This window comes from Poeciliopsis prolifica, unplaced genomic scaffold, assembly GCF_027474105.1.
Source record: "Poeciliopsis prolifica strain line A6 unplaced genomic scaffold, Auburn_PproV2 SCAFFOLD074, whole genome shotgun sequence".
Lineage (NCBI taxonomy): Eukaryota > Metazoa > Chordata > Actinopteri > Cyprinodontiformes > Poeciliidae > Poeciliopsis > Poeciliopsis prolifica.
Window position 1 is genome coordinate 1,237,684 of NW_026562449.1, and position 21,871 is coordinate 1,259,554.

The 21,871-nt window shown below is 40.5% G+C and overlaps 1 protein-coding gene across 2 annotated transcripts in view; it reads right to left on the reverse strand.

Moving 5' to 3' along the window:
• bhlha15 (basic helix-loop-helix family, member a15) overlaps positions 1-3,307 on the reverse strand; it is a 168,659-nt gene extending 165,352 nt beyond the window's left edge. The window contains exons 1-2 of one of the 2 annotated variants that reach the window (XM_055021143.1): positions 2,137-3,307; positions 615-1,625 (exon numbers count right to left, since the gene is read on the reverse strand). In XM_055021143.1, coding sequence (XP_054877118.1) covers positions 1,467-1,625; positions 2,137-3,225 — 1,248 coding nt within the window. In that variant the 5' untranslated portion in view covers positions 3,226-3,307 and the 3' untranslated portion in view covers positions 615-1,466. Of the gene's footprint in view, positions 1-614; positions 1,626-2,136 lie in introns of those variants that run through there. The other variant, XM_055021147.1, reaches the window with a different exon arrangement.
• Positions 3,308-21,871: the final 18,564 nt, after the last annotated feature.

Here is a 21,871-nt window from a genome sequence, read left to right on the forward strand (position 1 = left end):
GTCTGAAAAGCATCTCCAGGATTGGTGAAGTGGAAACAAGTTGCCATCCTTTGATGACCACTATGTGACCCGTTGTCTTGACAGCAAGCCTCTCAGCTGGCCGTTGGGTTTACGTGGCCACTCCTCAGGTATGGAGTGTCTGTTCTTCCTGTTAACCTCCAGATTGAGGACAATTGTCCCTCTAAGACCTCGAGGTTCTGTGATCTGCCATCCATTGAAGTCACAGGAGATTCAGTTTCGCTTCAGGTTGGTGGAAATGGGCACAGATCCAGATTAAACAAGAAAATCCCTTGATATGTGATTAAAACAGATAATCTAAATTCCTAAGTGAAACAGTTATTGTGTGTCATGCACACAGTGCCACTCCACAGTTTGAGGAATAGCAGACAAGCTACCACACAGAGTAGTTATGAGACAACTTTAAACTTTTCAAGGCAGGTTTGCTGTATTTGCACTCTTCAGTTTTTGCTTCTCATGGACATTTTTGACGCTTCAGATTATTGTCAAGTAACTCATTGAATCGTCAGACGATCCTAACTTGAGTAAGAACCAAAAGACATTTTCAAATAATGATTTAATTTAAAGAGGAAAAACAATCCAAATCAACCTGGCTCTTTGTCGAAAAGGTAAATGTTCCTGCTGTGACCTCACCATCGATGAAGCTGTAACCACCAAGAAAATTCAACTACATTAGCCATCCATCAACCCAGTTAGGGCAGTGCCGTGATAGACTTCTGGTGTGTGTTTTATAAACCCAATCTTATGCATTTACTGTATAAAATGACATCTCTTCAGCAGCGAAACAGCTTTCGCTCAAATCCCTGCCTCTGCGTCTGTGGCAGTGGAGGAAGGCTTCCTGCTCTGTCTTACTCAGCCTCTCCACCTGCAGCTGGCCGGGTCACATAATCAGCTCCCAACAGCAGTCCTGTAGCAAAACAGCTGCGGTTCACTGAGAGCACGGGGAAATTAGCATAAGCTAAGCCCCTCAGTTGATCCGTGCGTCTGTACAACGTAACGACATAATCATCTTCAAGCCTTTTAAATGCAGCCTGGTCATCGTCGCAGCTCTCCGGGGTCGGGCACGTACCCACACTGCACATAAACACACCACCCCTACTTCTTCCTGTCTATCACTATGTCTTCCATATGAACACACACACACGCACACAGGTCTGATGAGTGGGTCAGCACCTCATGTGGTGACAATGTGTGTGCTGTGGTGGTGGATGGTGCAGCCCGTCTGTAAAAGGAGGAAGTGGTGCAGCATACCCTGGAGGAGTAAGGTCCTGGGGAAGAATGTTTATCCTGTCCGTAGCCTTTGATGTTTTACTGTTAATCGCTTCCTGCAGCCTGTAGATGAACCAACTGCTACAGAGCAACAACGGTGCTGGAAGTGACAGACAATGAAAGAGGAAGGGTTGAAAGGTGACATAATCCTCACACAGCTTTGATGAGACCAAAGTACATCAAAGTTTGGAGCGACCGAATATTCCTGTGTCATGTAGAAAAGCACAAATCCTAACGTAGAATTTCCAGGAAGAGCAAGTCCAGACAGCTGCAGTACAACCAGCTGACATGAGACTGACAAGGCCCTTAGGCTGATCCACCAGGTAGTAGCTGCGTTTCTGTTACAAATGTAGAAAAAAAGCACAAATCCTAACGTAAAAGACTCTTTTTGTTCCACGTTGTTTACATTTTTTTTTTATAAATCTCCCTTTAATTAATAGATGTGGTTGTCTTATTTTCTGCTCAGTAATAGAAATAAAAATCTTACAATGAATGAACATGAGTACTGATGTTCTGGCTTTTCAATATTATCTAAAATGTCCAATTAATAACAGTAGCTCTTTTTCTAGTTCCCACCAATCACTCAACCCACTCGTGGTCTCACACCCTAGACTTCCCGTTTAGTCTTTGCTCTGAAAGTACTTTCCTCAACAGATCTTTCTGGTATTTGAGTTTAGCACTAAGTTTACGATTTATATCAAACATCTCATCAAGTTGTCTCATTAAGTATTTTTGTAGTTCGATATTTTCCAATTCAGGTTCCATAGATTTGACCTGACACATGCACTTTGCTTGACTTGTGGAAATCACAGTGTCCTTGGAATAACACTGCTTTTCCAAGGAAGCTACCTGTTCACCGTCTTTTGCTGGAACTGAAACATCTTGACCTTCAATAAAATCAGCAAAGAAATTCAGGTCGATGTGAGGTTCTGGTTCAGGGAAGACTTTCCAAATTGTCTTCTTTCCTCTGCTGGGTAAAGCTGCCTCATTACTTGGTTTTTCTGGCAGAGGACTGTTATTGACGTCACCATTTTGTGTCAAAACCGTTAGATCCACACAAGCATCTGACTCGGGGAAAGATTTCCACAATAGTGGCGTCTTCTTGATGCGCTTCGTCTTTGTTCTCTGTTTCTCCCTTTTTTGATCCACTTTCTTCTGGGATTTGGAAATGGATTTCTGTTTGGTGACCAGCTGTGTAGAAATCACAGGTTCTTCTTTAAAAGACTCCTTTTTCAAGGAATCTTTCTGATCACCTTCTTCAGGTAGAGAAGTGTCCTGCTTATTAACACTTTCAGCACAAGACTTAAAGGACTGTTCCTTCTCTGGTGTCTCCTGCAGTACGGAGATCGATTCCTGTTTGGTAACAATTGAAGCGTCTTCCGATCCAGTACTTTCAGCTGCAGTCCTTAGATCAGCAGGTCCATGTTTCTCCAACCAGATATGAAATGGAATCTTTTTCTTCTTGTGGCGCCTGGTCGTTGGTGGCTGTTCCTTAGGCTTAGAGGGCTGTTCCTTCTCTGCCATATCGATCGTCTCCTGCACTCTAGCGATGGACTCTTCTTCACTCACCAGTGACTCGTTCTGCTTTTCAATATTTCCTGCAGAAATCTCTTGGTCAACAGGGACGTGTTCCTCCAAGCAGGTTTTAAATGGTACCTGCTTCTTCTCATTGGACTCACTCTCAGGTGTCGGTCTGTCTCCTTGTTGATCCACTGTCTCCTGTGCTTTGGCAATCGATCCTTTTTCAACCACCAGTGAAGCGTCCTGCTGTTTGATATTTTCAGCAGAAATCTTTAGCTCCTCAGGCGCGTACAGCTCCCACCACACTGCAAATGACACCTTCTTCTTCTTGCGCTTGGGTGGCTTGGGTGGCTGTAATTCCCTTTTGACAATGTTGTCGAATTCAACCTCTTCGACTCTCGGCTGGTTGGACTCCATTGTAACCTTTGCTTGTTTCAGGTTCTACGATAAATCACTTCTCTAGAAACGCAGTAAAGATTTGATGTCAATCTCCAAAAGAAATGAGCACCAAACAAATTGAAAATCTTACTGTGAACTGCGAAATAAATTCTCAAGAGACAAGTATCACCAACGGCTGCTAAACGCTTGTGATGAAAGTAGATCTATGTGAGGAGCTTATAATCATTGGTGATGTCAGAATTCTGCTTTTGGAGTTATGTTGTTATGTCACATTGTGATGTCACAGGCTTGTCTAATGGACTGCAGAAAGCATCAGTGGGTTTTAAAACTGGTTTCCATAGTTACCCACCATTACTTGTTGTTTTGACGTTGGTTAGCATGTTGTCAGCGTAGCTAGCCTGGGCTACAATAACTGTTTCAAAACTGAGTAATAAAATAAGTTCAGGGGGCCCGCCACAATTTGTTTTTTATATTAATTAAGCAAAATAACAAAATTAATCATATTGTGTTTTCTAAACTAGTTTTTATCAGTAAAAATGAAATGCTGGCTCTCAGACCAAAGCACACATTCATATTTGCACTGAACCTCCTGATCTGCATGAAATGGTTCGTTCCTGCTCAGCAGAAGTCAGTAGAAGACAAGAACAACTGTGGAGATCATTTTACTACTAAAAACACTGAGAAAATCAAGTATTAAAAAAATTCAGAGATAAAAGAGAAAAAGACAAGAGAGTCAATTTATAAGCCAGTTTTTCTCTGAGAGGTGGGTCGACTGTGTGAGATGATCAACCATTCAGCATAGTTAGTTTAGCACAGGGTACTGTATGCCTCCATTTCACTAGCATTTAATGAGTTAAGGAAAATAATTACCAAGATATTCATATATTTAACTTGTCCCTGCACCTTTTACTACTTAACAACAGATGAGTCAGTCACCAATGGTTGAAGGGGTTCTGTGAACCATGTCTATGGGCATCATAATGTTGAAATTCCAACTTCGTAGACAGAACATTGTTCATTCGGATCTGACGTCAAACCCAGCTCTGAGTTCACACTTCCAAAGAAACTGCAACTCAGTATCACTGCAGACCAGAGCTTTGTCAGGTTCTCCTCTGCTGCTGTGCTTTTGTGACCCCTGGATGTCAATTCAAGAATGATAGTTTTAAAGTTTTGGATCATTTATTGTTACATTTATACAAAACAATCACACTACTTTAATTGTTCTATTAAAATGTTCACACTTGTTTTATTTTTATGACTCTCTTTTAAGGTGTAATATGCAACTTTTATAATAAATATTTTATTACATAGTTTTTTAAACCATCTGTTATGAAAGTTGTGGCAGTTTAATGTGAGACAAATGTCCTGTGAAATAAATGATCTCCTCTGCCTTCTCCCAGTGCTAACTAGGAACAACCAATCAGAGCTGGGAGGCGGGTTGTTTCTCCACCATTAGAACTTTGATTGATTGGCAGCACTAAGCCCCGCCTACTGGCTCTAATTGGTTGTGTCTGACCTGGAATGAGGTGGAGATCAATCTATACACAGATTACAGTTAGGGCCAGAAATATTTGGACAGTAACACAATATTTGTGAGCTGGGCTCTGCATGCCACCGCATTGGATTTGAAATGAAACCTCTACAACAGAATTCAAGTGCAGATTGTAACGTTTAATTTAAAGGGTTGAACAAAAAATATCTGATAGAAAATGTAGGAATTGTACACATTTGTTTACAAACACTCCACATTTTAGGAGCTCAAAAGTAATTGGACATATAAACATAACCCAAACAAAAAAGTTTTTTCTCAATATTTTGTTGTGAATCCTTTGGAGGCAATCACTGCCTTAAGTCTGGAACCCATGGACATCACCAAACGCTGGGTTTCCTCCTTCTTAATGCTTTGCCAGGCCTTTACAGCCGCAGCCTTCAGGTCTTGCTTGTTAGTGGGTCTTTCCGTCTGAAGTCTGGATTTGAGCAAGTGAAATGCATGCTCAATTGGGTTAAGATCTGGTGATTGACTTGGCCATTGCAGAATATTCCACCTTTTTGCTCTCATGAACTCCTGGGTAGCTTTGGCTGTATGCTTGGGGTCATTATCCATCTGTACTGTGAAGCGCCGTCCGATCAACTTTGCAGCATTTGGCTGAATCTGGGCTGACAGTATATCCCGGTACACTTCAGAATTCATCCGGCTACTCTTGTCTGCTGTTATGTCATCAATAAACACAAGTGACCCAGTGCCATTGAAAGCCATGCATGCCCATGCCATCACGTTGCCTCCACCATGTTTTACAGAGGATGTGGTGTGCCTTGGATCATGTGCCGTTCCCTTTCTTCTCCAAACTTTTTTCTTCCCATCATTCTAGTACAGGTTGATCTTTGTCTCATCTGTCCATAGAATACTTTTCCAGAACTGGGCTGGCTTCTTGAGGTGTTTTTGGGCAAATTTAACTCTGGCCTGTCTATTTTTGGAATTGATGAATGGTTTGCATCTACATGTGAACCCTTTGTATTTGCTTTCATGGAGTCTTCTCTTTACTGTTGACTTAGAGACAGATACATCTACTTCTCTGAGAGTGTTCTGGACCTCAGTTGATGTTGTGAACGGGTCCTTCTTCACCAAAGAAAGTATGCGGCGATCATCCACCACCGTTGTCTTCCCTGGACGCCCAGGCCTTTTTGAGTTCCCAAGCTCACCAGTCAATTCCTTTTTCCTCAGAATGTACCAGACTGTTGATTTTGCTACTCCAAGCATGTCTGCTATCTCTCTGATGGATTTTTTCCTTTTTTTCAGCCTCAGGATGTTCTGCTTCACCTCAATTGAGAGCTCCTTTGACCGCATGTTGTCTGGTCACAGCAACAGCTTCCAAATGCAAAACACACACCTGGAAACAACCTCAGACCTTTTAACTACTTACTTGATTACAGGTTAACGAGGGAAAGGCCTTTTGAGTTACTTGCAGCCTTTGGAGTCCATTGTCCAATTACTTTTGGTCCCTTGAAAAAGAGGAGGCTCTGCATTACAGAGCTATGATTCCTAAACCCTTTCTCCGATTTGGATGTGGAAACTCTCATATTGCAGCTGGGAGTGTGCACTTTCAGCCCATATTATATATAAATTGTATTTCTGAACATATTTTTGTCAACAGCTAAAATAACAAAACCTGTGTCACTGTCCAAATATTTCTGGCCCTAACTGTATCTGTCACAACATGGTGAAGGTTTTAACAAATATGTTTGAAACATGTTTCATAAAAGTTACATACAGCAGCTTTAGCTTACATGTTTCTGACAGGAGAGTACTTCGAACTCGATTGATTTTGGTTCCTGTAATTTGTGGAAAACTGCAAATTGACTTTTTTTAGTTTTGCAATTTCCATCTCGTGCAGAACTAATAATGTTGAATGTTCATATTCAACCTACAGTAGTTCAACGGTGTCGGCAGAAAAGAAAGAGTGTTGTTTCATGCAACTTGACTTGGACTTGCCACCACAAAGACCTGAGATCTGACTTGGATCTGGAAAAAAATAACTTGAGGCCAGCGCTGGTCCCCATGCTGCCCACCTGACCCCTGCTCATCTTAACCTCTGTCCGTCTGAGAGCACTGTGGGTTTCAGGGGCCCCAATGCCACACCTGGCATCCCAAATTACAACAGGCAGCCAAGGACATTCAAAACTCAAAGAGAACCTTTCCTGACCTCCATCCAGACCTCTGTTTGTTGTCTGACTGCTTCTGTAAGCAACAAAAATACACAGGCGCTGTCTTCACGTTCAGAGACACAAGTTTGTGACAGGTTGAGAAGCTTTTAATAGTGGCAGAAGCTTTTTTTTTTTCCTGGCGTATGCCATGTGGGTGGAAGCTGTGCTGAAAGACGAGCTCTTTGTCTGGTGATTGTTGTGAAGCTGCCACAGCAAGCCGCTCTGAGAAAGAAATGACATGAAGAAACAAAGACACATTTTGGGGGATTTATGGATGTTCTTGATTTTTTTCTTTTCTTGTCGGGCTTCGTCTACATGTGAGGTTAGGCTGTGTTTTAAAAGGTCTCGTCAGCCACTCATTCAGTAATGCCCTGCAGCTTGTTCCAAAGCATGCAGTCTGCTCTCTCAACTTTTCTCTGCACAGACACAAATTCATATTTCTAGAAATATTCAAACTGTATATTGACTTTTGCTCATTTTACTAACTTCATTTATGTCCAACACTTTCCCCAACATTATCAGTGTACTCCTAGCCCTAAAATGAACCAAAATCTGCTTGTGCACCTAACCCGTCACCCTCAATAAGGCGGTCCAGCGCTTCAGGACCAGGCTTTGGAAGGTTTCAGCGGTGGTCAGAGGTTTAGGAAATGTTTTTGTTACTTTCTTGTGGATTGCGCTTTTGTGATTCCTGAAGCTGTTCAAACTGCAGCTAATTCTGAGCGCTGCTTCAGGGTTCTCAAATAATAAAGTGAGCCGGAACAATACAAAAATAACTGTAGAAATAAGTACATAAAGAAGAAGCTGCAGATGCCACATACAGCCCCGCTCAAGTTTTGACATCATGCGATTTACCATCAGGTTGTTCACTGACTCATGCTGTTTAAGGGTAAGGTTTGTGTGTGTGTGTGTGTTCGTGTGTGTGTGTGCACCTATCTCTGACAGGGCTTGCGTGACTAGTGGGGAGTGTGAGCACATAGTGGGAAGGTTCCTCTTCTGCCTGAGGGAAATAGCAGTGCGTTGTATCCACCTAACCTCATTTAATCCCACAGAAACTTTTTAAAGAGCATGTAAAACAGCATGCCCCCTCTGGTAGCAGCGCACACATGCAGTATCAGAATGCTAACACGCGTGAACGCTACAGTTCTTCCAGAAAGCCTTTGAGCTACCGTGTCAGACCAGCACAAAGACGGCTTGCTCTCCAGATTTATGGTTTGAAAACTCAGGTTCAAGATCTGCACGTATTATCTTCAAGTCAGCATGTTGAACTTTAAATAACTTTTTACTTTTTTTTTTTTACTTAACTACTTGACACATTTGAGGTACACAGAGTGCTCATCTCCTCACCAGCAAAACCTTATTTATTGCTTTTAAAAGTACCAAAGAGAGACCATTTCAACTTAACTACTTGACACATTTGAGGTACACAGAGTGCTCATCTTCTTAACAGCAAAACTTTATTTATTGCTTTTGAAAGTACCAAAAGAGAGGCCATTTCAAAAAGTTGGTTGGGTAAGACAAAGCAACAGTTATATGAATCACCCTGTGCTCATTTTTAGCACAACGGCTAGCTGCCAATGAGACCGATTTGAAGAGGGAATCAGTTCCAGTTTGCAGCTATAAAACTCTGGATGCAGTTTGGCATTTCAAGCGGTTTCCCAAAAATCAGGTTTTATCTGCAAGACATGCTGAACATTGTTTAAAAACGGTCAGACATTATTATAAGAAAACTTGCAGAACCTTGCAAAAGTTTTTATTTTCTCAAATTGCAAACACAAACTTTAAACGTCTCAAGTAAGCAAGAAGTGCACAGGAATCAAAATAATGCCGTAATTCTTTGTTTCTTTCTTTCTTTTTTTTTCTTTTGTTGCCAAAAGTGATTTTGGCAAGTGATTTTGGCAACAAAAAAAAAAAAAAAAAAAAACAAAAAAAAAAAAAAGCAAACAAACAAACAAAAGAAACACCTTGATGTTTTAGCTAAAAATATTCCTTTTGGCGCAAAATGACTTAGGCCACTATTTTAGGAAAGTGACAATGTAATATAAAGTTTTCATCATCATTTTCATACTAAAGTACAGAGCGGTATTGCTGGAAAAAGAAGTCAGATTCCCACAAAACACAGTTGTTTTTTCTTCTTCTTCTACCAGGACAGCAATAAGCAATGCCTAAAACATCAATGTTCTGAATGAGCACTCACTGCACTAGACTCCACTGGTGAAGAAAAAAACACATAGAAACTTCTATTAGTCTTCCAAAGAAGATTTTGACAAGCTGCTGAAATACTGAGAAGTAAATATAATCAGACACCAGGGTGATGCTGGGCTCTTTCTGCATCATGCACACATTTTGAAGGAAAATTATTTTTTCACAAGAATTCCCAAAAATCTTCACCAAGCATAACTTTTGGAACATTGCTGACCTGGAACTTCATGAAGGAATGAAGCAGAAGCGTGTTGGAATGTTAGTGATCAGAATATGAAGACGGAAGTTCGGTGGATTCCCAAGCAAGATAATGATCCCAAACACACAACCGTGGAAACTTTTCATTTGTTCCAGAGAAAGAAAGTGAAACTCCAGCCTGTCACCTGAGCTATAAATCTATGAAAAGAGCTGAGCATCGGAGAGCACAGGACCAACATCCAGAACTTATCATAACCAACAAAAAAATATTTTCAGTATTCAGAAAACTTTGAGAGAGGTTTCAAGTATATTTATTTCTACATAACTTTCTTTATGGATTAATTTGCTTTGATTTTGTGGATTATTTGGGTTGTTGGAAACATCTGATGTGAATTTGGCATCAATAGAAATAGAAGAAACATATTTAGTGAGATTTTTTTTTTTCACATGTTCAATACATTTTAAAGATGATCAAATAAAACCCTGTCCCCAAAACAAGGAGAAAAAAATTACGGCCCAGCAGTCTAAACTGAACCCACAGCGAAAACTGGTAGTGGGAGCATCATGCTGTGTGAAAACTTCTTTTCAGCAGAGACAGTGTAGGCGGTGAGTTGAATTTGGCTGAACAGACAGAAATCTTACAAGATTTGTAAGATTTCTGTCTGGAGCATTGGACAGAAATCCGATGCTTCAGACAGAGCATCAGACATAAACATAAGTTAACATATGTCTATGTAAACTTCCATAAACATATAAAACAAAAACATTACTGAAAACAAAAAAAGCACACAAAATGAGTGTGAATTACAGGCTTCTTTCACTTTATTTCTTCTCTTTAAAAAAAATTTATCGTACAAACAACTGAAATGATAATTTAACGTAATAGAACATAAACATGCAAAGTCCAATCTAAATTCTATCCATCATTTCTGGTGAGATTTTACTGAGCTGATGTTCACAGGAGCTTTTCATTCAGTCTGACTGAGCTGCAGCTGTTCTGCAAGAAAGAGCTGTTGGGGAAAAAAAAGCTGATTCAGAAAAACTCAGAGGAGCAAAAAAAAAAAAAAAAGGTAAAACTTCCCTTTATTTTGTTTTGTTTAGAGACTGACACGATAATTAAAAGAAAACAATGTAATCATCCTAATCCGCTTTAATTTTAAAGCACATTTAAAAAAAAAACTATTTGTTGAACCAAAGTGCCGCACATCAAACCAAGACACAAACAAGAACAATAATAAAATATAATGAAAAACAATAAACTACTGAGACTGTAGTAAAACAAAAACAGAAACAAACAAACTCACATCGTGTCAAAAGCTACTGAAAATAACTTTTAAGGGAGACAAAAAAAAAAAAAAAAAAGAAACAGCAGTAAAAGGAGCCAGTCTAATACTCACGGCTGAAACGACCCGATCCGACAACCAGCAGCAGCAGCTGCCTGGGAAACGGGTCAGAGAGGCAGGGCAGTCCGTCCAATAAGACATTTAAAGACGAGAGAAGGAATCTAGAACTGATGCTTCAGAACACAGGAGAAGAGACAGAGCAGCTGAGATGTGGCGCTGTGAACTGGGTAAAGGATGAGCAGAAGACTGGGAGCAAAACACCTGACTGGTCTCAACATGTCCTCATCAGCATGAGCCCCATCACAGCTGTGACACTTTTCATATACATGGAGTCAGAAATATGAATCAGACAATACTACAAATCAGTTTGCTCACATTTTAAGACAGAATAGAACAATACAGCAATGAGAGTAAAAGTAATTGGCCTACAGATTCAGTTTCAAAGATTTCATTGCCTGTTTCACAAACGACATGGTGACAGGAGTTATTTGAGGACGCCTAATTCCATTATAGTAATACAACTGGTCTTACCACAATGATTAGCTCATAAAATGAATGCTAATTACTGTCCCGTGTCCTGAGATTACTTTATTTCAAATATTGCTGATCCACAAGGAAACAAAAGGACTAAATTCAGCTTTTGTAATTTCAGTAGAATTTTTTTGTTTTCTTTTAAACTGACTAATTATACCAAATATTCCTCCACCCCTTTACCCAAAAGAAGAAGAAAAAAAGAATCTAATCTTATAAACGAACTAGTTCCCTTAACATGATTGGGTTCCATCTCTGCTGGCTCTTCCAGATGTCGTGTGATGATCAATTAAAACACTCACGCTGGCATTTCCTGAATGCTGTTTGCGATTGATTTATGGATCGACATTAAGTTTCTTCACCAAACAACTTCCTTAGAAATGCGTTTCATTTCATTTCTTCTCTGTTCACAGTTTAAAGCATCGTATGAACAACACACCTCATCCAGAGCAGAACACTAACGGCGTGGCTGCGTGTTCATGTTCCCACACACAGCTTTCACACACACGTCACGTCCCACCAGGGCCGCACTGCGGAGAAAAATGGTGTGTAACATATTTAGTGCTACTTCTAGTGGTAGTTATTAACACGTAATGTTTCTGGGACAGAATGACAAAGAAAAAGCAGAGCAAAGGAAAAGCAAACTAAGCACCTGCTCAGGGGCCCCAGACCATCAGGGGCCTCATAAACTCTTCAGTTCTAACACAGACTGCAATAATAAATTTCATTTCATGGTTAAAGCAGAGATAAATGAAAAATGTAAATAAGTAATTTAGTAACTTTTAAATTTATGATTTAATTTGTCAGTTAACTTTGCAAAAGTAATTTTTATAGTTTAATTGTTGTGTTGCTATAGCTACAATCTGGTGCTATATAAGTTTAAGCGCTGTTTGTTCACAAATATATTTGTATCAACTAATAAGCAATCATCACTGATTGCTTTTGAGCTCGACTTAGTAAGCTCCACCGTGTCTCCCAGACTCCACTGGTGATGGTCTGACAGGAGGAGAAGGTGGGGCCCGAAAATCATATCCTGCCTAAAGCGACAAGGCCCTGCATGACGAGCTGGAGCCCCTCCACTGCCCCTCTCTGCAAGACACAGGGAGATTTCATGAACGTGGCCCTAAAAGGCACATGAAATCACTGATTCACTGGAGGAGGAGATGATGTTGACTGAATATGAAAATGTCATTTGATAACACTGGGTTATGAAAAGAATCTATTTTTTGGAAATTTTCTGTTTTCCCCTGAATCAGCACAATTTTGCTCTGATGAATCCAAAGATGACGTCCATTTTTCTCAATCAGGTCAAGATTTTATTCTAATTTGAATTACAGAAATCTGATCTTCTGACTAAACTGATGACATTTTTGGGACATCATCAGTTCATTTCTGTTAATTATTCTCATCCGAAAAAAGTTTTTAGTTTGTTTTCTAACAGAATTCATTAATTAAATGTTGCAAACTTGGATTTCTGTAAATTGAATAATAAACACTGATAAGGGTAAATACATGTGAATTGAATATTCCATCTCCGTCTCTTCTCTGTCCTGATGGAATCTGTCTTCCTGCTCATCACTGATCAGATTCTCCAGATGTGAGAACCAGTCAGGAATGTTGATGCTTCTGTTGCTCCATAGTTCAGAAAGTTGACCTGATCAAACAAAACCAATGTGCAACATAGTTCCACCTGGACCCTTCCCTGTGAACAAGATGACACATTTTTTTTATATGAATGAGAGACAATTTCTACACTTTGGAAGAAGCATGGGAAACCCCTAACACATCACTGCACAGGCCATCAACTGGAAATGAGATGAGTTTTAAGAAAGAAACAGCCAATAGACTAACCTTGGTCTTTACTAATCGGAGGCAAGAGGAAAGACATTGTTACAGGAACGCTATGAGTCCTGCTTTCAGTTTACTGCAAGACACAGCCAACCGGTGCTTTGGTCAATAAAAATCAAAGATAGCGCAACAGTGAAATGGCTATAGACATATACCAGTAGCTGGATGAATGGATGTATGGATGGATGGATGTACGGACGGACGGACGGACGGATGAATGGATGAATGGACGGACGGATGGATGAATGGACGGACGGAAGAATGGATGAATGGACGGACGGACGGATGAATGAATGGATGAATGGACGGACGGACGGATGAATGGATGAATGGACGGACGGACGGACGGATGGACGAATGGATGAATGGACAGACGGACGGATGGATGAATGGATGAATGGACGAACAGAAGAATGGATGAATGGTCGGACGGACGGATGAATGGATGAATGGACGGACGGATGAATGGATGGACGGACGGACGGACGGACAGACGGACAGCCTCAGTGACGGATGGATGTCACTGAGGCAGTAACAGGGTATTTCAGACATGGTTGTCCTGGGATCAGCCCAAACCTGAATTTTTAAAAGCGTTGCTGGTAAACTGTAAACTGTTATCAGAAGGTAAATGTTTTTGTCATGCCTCACTTTCCATACACAGTGTCTTCTCAAACTTTACCACTTTGATATTTTAAAGATTTTCATTAAAAAATGTCTTCACTCAAGGACATAGAAGACACTCAGGAGAGGCAGGGTGTAATCATCACAGGGTCAGGGCGCTGTTGAGCTAGCCTCAAGCTATGAGGGAAGAAAAGGGCCGGGTGAAACAGAGACGATGTCGGTAAAAGGTGGGATGGGTGGAGGGAGGCACCCTGCTGTTTTCCAATCCGAGTAACAGGTGGAGGGGGTAGACTTCAGTGTGTTTGTGAGTTCAAGCAAACAAGAAAGGGGCCTTGGGGAAGGGGGTTTACCTGCTGCACTCATGTCCTGACAAGTAACATTCGCCTCCCGCCCTCTGCCAACAATCCTCCCAGCCAACTGCTGCCATCGGTTCCTCACACACAACCCAGGAGTCCTTTTTATATCCATTCAACCTGTTTGGTGGAACCTCCCCATTATCCTCGGGTGTGTGGGCAGATGTGTGGCAGCTTTAGGATTCCCATCTGCTGCTCGCGACTCTGAGAAGGCCTCACTTCCTGTGCAAGGCTAAGTTGAAGACCGTATCTTCTGATGTCTGAGCGGAAACAAGGATAAAGGAGATGAAAAAACAAATCAACATGTCTTGTTTTCTAGCATTTTAGCAAACTGAACTGCAGCAAACTGAAAAAAGAGTGGTGACTTCAAGACCGATGTTTACACTTGCCATCGTGGCCTCTCTGCAAATAAGTTTTAAGAGTCTTAAAAATTAACTTCTAATGACTTATTTGGTGGAATCTGGTACAATTTTAGGCTTTCAGAGACTGATGTAAAAATTTGTTCTCTTTCTCACACTTCTTAAGAGGTGTGAATACTGCCATGCACACACACTCATACATGCATACACACACTGCTAGGCAACTTAGGGTTGAGTTCCTAGCCCAGGGGCACATCAACATGTGATGGGAGGAAGCTGGAATTGAACCAACAACTTTAATTTAAGGCAACAACTTTTCACATTTTACAGCTGGTCCATCCATCCATCCATCCATCCATCCATCCATCCATCCATCCATCCATCCATCCATCCATCCATCCATCCATCCATCCATCCATCCATCATCCATCAATCCATCCATCCATCCATCCATCCATCCATCCACTTTTTATGTCCATTTTTTTCTCACAGAATGGTGATTATTATCTCCAGCATTTCATTATTACTTTTTCATTCCTTTATTTGCTTCAAACAGGTTTTTATAAACAAGAAAACAAACCATCAGTTGGACAAGACAAAACACGGCGTGCATAATAATTAGCTTAGTGCTGCTGTTCTGTTTGAAAAGGAGCAGGAAGATGTGAACACTGTTATAATCCCACTCCTTATCTCAATTTAATGAGTCATGTTTCTTACCGACTCAATAATTATCAGACATTTGTATTTAAAACCATGTTGTGGTATTCATAGGATTGTAAGAACTGAAGAATAAATCTCATTACATAAATGATTACTAGCTAACTTGAAATCTACACTCATAATAATAATAATAATAATAATAATAATAATAATAATAATAATAATAATAATGACAATTGTAAATAACAACTGGACATACATCAGAATAATTAGCAACTCCTTGCTCATGTAAACCCTATAAATTCTTTATAATCTGTTACATAACAACAAATAAAAAAAAATATATATATATATATATAAAAAATTAATGACAATAATGATAATAAGGTAACAGTAATAATCTACTAATAATGGCAGCCAATAATAAGAGTGGTAGCACACCCTGCAGGGACTCTGAAGCCTGTTCAAAGACTTCCAGTGTGATTTAGACCAGGGTGTTAAATGGACCAATCAGATGTGTGTATGCTCAAGGCCAGGACTGTGTTGTCATTGCAGCAGAAGCATGTTTAGCTCAGTGAAGCTCCTGTTTCAGGATGACCCAGTGATCAGCTTCATCCATCTTCCCATCAACTTTAACAAACTTCCCTGTTCAAGAAAAAAAACACCTCTTCTCGTTTTCACTAATTTGAGCGAGACGGCTCAGACACAGCAATCTGAAAAAGTGTTTCAGGTCACCAACACATTACCCTCAGCAGAATTCACGGTTCCATTTGTCACAGCAAGTCGCAGCAGAGCAGCTGCGACCATCATACTACCTCCACCATGCTTTGGTATGATGCTATTTAATGAAATGCCTAGTTAAATGTGCTCCTGCAGTAATTCTGGTTCAAAATGACCCCAATGGTTTGCATCACCACTATTCCATGTTTTCTCAGTGTGTGGAGAATGACTGTCTCTGAGGCTCACTGCAGTCCTAAGCTGTAGAAATGTGTTTGTGAGTCTTTACATATAGATAGATGTCAAGTATTTTCCTTGTCACATGCTGCTAAAGGTCTTTGTCCTGCTTTAAGGACATTTTGCTGTCCTTCACTTACTCATCAGGGTCAACTGAGGTGATGTCTTGATTGTGTACAGGTGTGGCAGTAGTCAGGTCTGATTGGGTCTAGTTAAAACATAACAGGTTATGTTAGAACAAAGGGGCCAATCACCTTTTCACACAGAGCCACCCAAGTTAGATTTTTTTCCATTTAAAAGCAGCATTTTGTGTTTACTTGTGTTGTTTTTGACTGATATTTAAATTGACTTGATGTTCTGAAAAACTGAAGTGTGATAAACTTTACAAAAATTAAAGAAACTCTGGAAGGAGTCAAACACTTTCCACACCACTGTGTTTGTTCAGGTTTTCTTAACCGCTTTTTTTTCTTTTTTCTTTTACATCAATCTTGAGGAATTGGTTTCTTTTAACGCAACAACAAAAATGATAGAATTTTGCCGCTGCAGTTCACATCTGCTACTTTCTTCAGAACACGTCTTGTCTTGCTTTTTAATTCTTTCTAGCATGTTGTGTATTTATAAGAAAACAAACTGTATGCATCAAAGCGTGTTGAGAAACTAGAATAGCTCTAGACAATAGCTGAGAGCATGTTAACACTTGAATGCACACACGTGTGATGCTGCCAGCAGCAGCAGCAGCAACAGCAGCAGCAGCAGCAACAGCAACAACAGCAGCAGCAACAGCAGCAGCAGCAGCAGCAGCAGCAGCAGCAGCAGCAGCAGCGGCAGCAGCGGCAGCGGCGGCGGCAGCGGCAGCCTCATCTGGGCTCTTTGTCCTGCGTGTGTTCCGGTTCTCCACTGCAGGACACAGGGAAGCGGTCACTTGGTGCCAGTAAATAGAACTGTTGTTCGCGGGAATCGCCCTCAGGTGCAGTTGACCCCTGACCTGTGGGACTGCAGGTTGAACAAAGAACCATTAAGACTGAGACAGAGAGGTCTGCTTAGGTCAGGATATCAGCGATTAAAAAAAACAAAAAACAAAACAAAACAAAACAATATTCCATACACATTACTGAGAGACTGTTTGATTCAGATAAATAGTGAGAAAATAAAATAATAAAAAAAACGTATCTGAATAAACAGACACACAGTTGTAATTAGTTTTTGTGTGGCAGTCATCCATCAAATGAGTGCAAACAGCTGCCATCAGCACTAGTGAATCCACAGCAGGCCTTTTCATCATCATCTGATCACTAAAACAAGGTTCCTTTGGAAGTCTCCTCTTGTCCTCTTATCACTGTTATAGGAAAGTAGAGACAGGGGCTTTCTTCTCCAGGCCCTAGGTGTTGAAATGTAAGTCCTTCAGAATCAAGAGCTGCAGACAATGCTCTCAGTCACTATCAGGGGAACAATGGGGTCATCCAGTCGGAAAAAAGGGTTTATGCATAAGGACTGGACTGCACTCTGACTGCCTCAACACCTGGAAGTGACAGGTGAGCTGTTGTCAAGAAAAACATGGAATCAGAATTTCCTCAGCTGTTTTCCTACATGGATCTGGAGCTGCGATGCTTATCTGTAACATTTCCATCAAGCTTGTGGAGGACACAGTGTCCAACCAGGACAGAGCCACAGCTCAGTCCTTCTCTCTGCTCCGCTCATCTTCAGCTTTCAACCCAGTTTTGGCTCAACACTGCCACCCAGTGATCTGGGCAGGTAAAATCCCATTCTGTGCTCAGGAATTGTTCCCCCATCATAAGGCCTTATATTGACATGGTGATACATAGGACAGACTGGGATTTTCCATTGCACCCCAGAGGAAGAACATCCAGACCCTAATCAAGCCTCACATGATGAGTTAGTAAAAAACAAGCAGCACAGCCGCATTCGTCTGCTGTGGTCACATTGTGTACAAAAGAACAATAAAATGCTGACTAACAGTCGGGGTGTAATCCTTAAGAAGATAGGTCGAAAATAGAAATGACAACTGTAAGATAAGATCTAAAACATAATAGCTAAAATAAAATAAAAGCTAAAGAGAAATATTCAAATATATGTTCTTTAAATGATCTGAAATCTTTTTTCTAAGTAATTTAGTGAGCTGCTTTCTCTGTTAATAAAAGGTTCCATAGTTTAATCAAATGTTGACAAAGGCTGAGTCTCTTTCTTCCTTTCTCTGGTGGAAGGATTGCTTTGGCTGATCATCAATAGTCGACACTGAAACCATCTATAGGAATATTGAAGTCATAGTTTTCAAGTTCATATAATACAGTAGTTCATACATTTTTGCTATTCATAGAATGACACAACACTAACAAGCTAATATAACTTGGTTAGTTAGTCAGGCTATCTGCTCTGGTACCCAGCCTGCAGCCTGATGCTTCTGTCTTGACCAGAAACATTTCCCAACATGGTGTGAGTGTGTGTGTGTGTGTGTGTGTGTGTGTGTGTATGTGTGTGTGTGTGTGTGTGTGTGTGTGTGTGTGTGTGTGTGTGTGTGCACGTGTGTGGGATGGAAGGGAGGGGGCAATATGTTGCTCTACAATCCACAAAGTTTAAGAGAACTATGTAGAATTATTTTAGCACTTTGTCTGCATCTTGTTAAAAAGCATTTAAGTCGTACAAATGGTCTGACGGAACATTTTAGTGGCTTTCAAACCAACTTTTCCCTATAATCAATGACACTTGATGGGAATTCATTGTTCTTCCATGTAAATGACCCGTCTCTTGATCATCAAATACAAATAAAACCGTGAGCGTTGCTTTGGATACATGAAGCAGATAAATGAAATGTTACATTATATATAACACCTTGTTGTTGAAGCCACAAATCGTCAGGTCTGGGTTCTGGTGGGCTGCTTCTGTTGCAGGGTCGGGGGAACAGTGGCAGCATGATGGAAGGTTCTAACATTTTAGTGACACGTCAATCTTGTCATTTTCGATGCTTGTAAATTTGCTGAGAGTGCATTTCACTGTACTGAGTTTTTGAAGGGAGGTTTTCCATTGCAGATTGAGAATAATTATTTCTTTAACCAAAAACCTTCACCTGATCTCTGAGCAGTGAAGTTAATCCTTGTAAGATGCTGAAGTTTCTTCTCTAATTTGGTCTCCAGTCACATTTGATTCCCCTTTTGATGACAGCAGGTATAAACTAAGCCTTCATATTAACACAGTCACAACATTGGAGGTTCCCAAAACTACTGCAGCAACCCTTTGTTGCTTACTGTCCTGTCTGTTAACTAACAGTTTTGTATTTATAGTAGATCAAATTACAACATTAGTCATAAATACAGTGCAGCAAAGATCAGTGGAGTCTGAAGAATTGAAGAATTTGTTTTGGCACCCTGTATTGATGCTTTCCTGTTTGGAACTGTTCTCACTGCTCTCATGTTGTTGTTTCAGCCTGCAGCATTAAGGCGTCTTAAGCAAACTCCTGCATAACACTACCTGTCATGACCGACCTGTCAGTTTCCTCCTCACTGACTCCTTCTGGGTGATTATTAGAGAATAAGTCAAAGGGGAGCTCACGCTATCTGCAAATCTAAACTGTTAAAGGGGCAGTATTGTGTAAAATTGAATCTTTTGAACTTTATAACACTTTAGAATGTTCATCATAAACATATCTGGAGTGCATATTTGCATATTTGAGAAATCCTTTAATCTCCGTGGCAACCATTGAGCTGTTCAAAATTTCTTATTGGCCTGAGTACCGCCTTCAAGACATAGTTCCTCCTCAGAGCTGGAGTTTGTGAGCTTCGAGCAGCCCTCCTCCGCTCAGCTCCTTCAGACTAGCCAGAAGCAGTTAGCAAACACCTGGTGAACCTGTGCATCTACTGAGCTCATTATAAGATCTATTTCTCAGAGCAACTCTGATAAAACGCAGTTGAAGGGTTAACAGAGGAGCCACGTTTCGATGACTTCCTGAGTTTCAGAAAGAACAGGAAGTTTTAAAGAAACAGAAGCCCAATTTCAAGGCTTAAATTATGAAGTAAGATTACTATTAAGTTATATTTGATATATATACAACATTTTGCTACCTTTATAAAATAATGACCTAAGTAATTTTTTGATAAAATCATTTTTTGTTTTTTTTGCCTTAATCACTTTTGGCATAAAGTGACTTAGTCCAATATGCTAGGAAAGTGGCCATTTTTATAATAACTGAAGTTGGCATAGTTACTTGATTGTGCTATTAAATGACACTTTGTCCACGGAAAGCACATAAAAACGCCTCCTTAGGTTAACTACACTGCAAGCAATGATTATGACATATATGACGATTTCACGGTGGGTTAGTTCATCTTAGCTGTTTATTTTTACACGTTAAAAACTGCTCCAACGGAAAACACACATACCTTTGCGTGCGTTGGAAGCTGTTTAACAAACAAACCACTCACCCTGATCCCATGCTGCACTACACCTTGTAGAGATTACTGGTGTTGGTTTTCTTTCCACTGTGAAAGAATAACCGCAGCCTTTCCACCCTGCGCCAGGGGATTTGTATATATATACAACAACAGCCGAAACCTGATCATATTTAATAATTCACAGCGACTGTGAAATCCCTCCCACCTCATCTATCTGTCCCTCTTTACACCTCTGGCACAACGCTGCTTGGTAAGTTCTTGAAAACAAGAGAGCGTGTCGACTACAGGGTTGATCTCTCTCGTTAATATACAAGCACTTCAGCTGTGAGTGTGACTGACCGCTAATCAGATGCATCTTCACGCACTCTAACTCGTTGGTAAAAGAGGCCATTAAAGTGTCAGTGTGGTCTGAGGACATTTTATGTCCATTCCCTTAATTAATTGGATCTTCTCGATCCTGCTGTTTCACATTGGGGGGCATAAATCCTGTATGGATGACAGTGAATGCAACATCGGGGCGGTGAGGAGCAACAAGCGAGCCTGGTGATAAATAATGCACATGGCACACCTCAGAGTGTGACTAATCCAAACCTATTGACACGAGATGGCCCAGGCTTAGCGCCGACATCACCCCTGACACCTCCACCGCTCCGGCGCCTTTGAGACCTTGAAGTACTGGGATTTTCTATCCGTGTGAACGTGTGCTCCAGTGTGAGTGCATGAAAACGGGGGCACATGCCATAATAGAAGCAAAAAAAAAAAAGAAAAAATTTCAAAAAATAGAATATTCTCTTACAGGGAACCCATCTAGAGTAACAAGTTGGCAGCACAACAAAGGAAGAGCTAACTGGAAACATGCCCTGAGCACAAGGCGAACCTGTGAGCCGGGTTCATCTGAGGTGAAGATATCGTGTCTGTTTGCTGATTGTTCTCCAGAATGCCGCCACCGCTGCTCTCTGTCAGTGGTGATGGTTCCTTTGTTGGAGGGAGAACATCAAAATCAGCCAAACCCCAGAAAGAAAAAAAAAAGAATACCAATCATCTCATTTCACCGCCTGGATCTTCAGTGTTAAGATGGCTTTTATCTGGTAGGAATATCTGCAATGACTTTCTTAAACACTTTATCCCTCTACGGTTCCAAGATGTCCTCTGGCAACAAACCCATTATGGACTTGACAGAGCTAGACAATGCATCCATTGATGCAACACATTAACTAAAAGCAAAGACTGTAAGAAACCAGCAGCAGAGATTTGATTTGTCACTTGACCTTCAGGAAACCTTGGTCAACCCTTAGATGGCAGTTTCCAAAAATACCAATTCTGGAAAAAAACATTTTATTAAACTAATAGGGGAGCTAAACATAATTTAATATTCATTTAAGAGAATTTATTTGTAAATTAACCAGGACAGATTATTAATTGACATCATAGATTTGTGTTTGTTTTTTGCATTTAACCAAAATAAATGCGATGTTTGCTGCTGTACGTTAGAG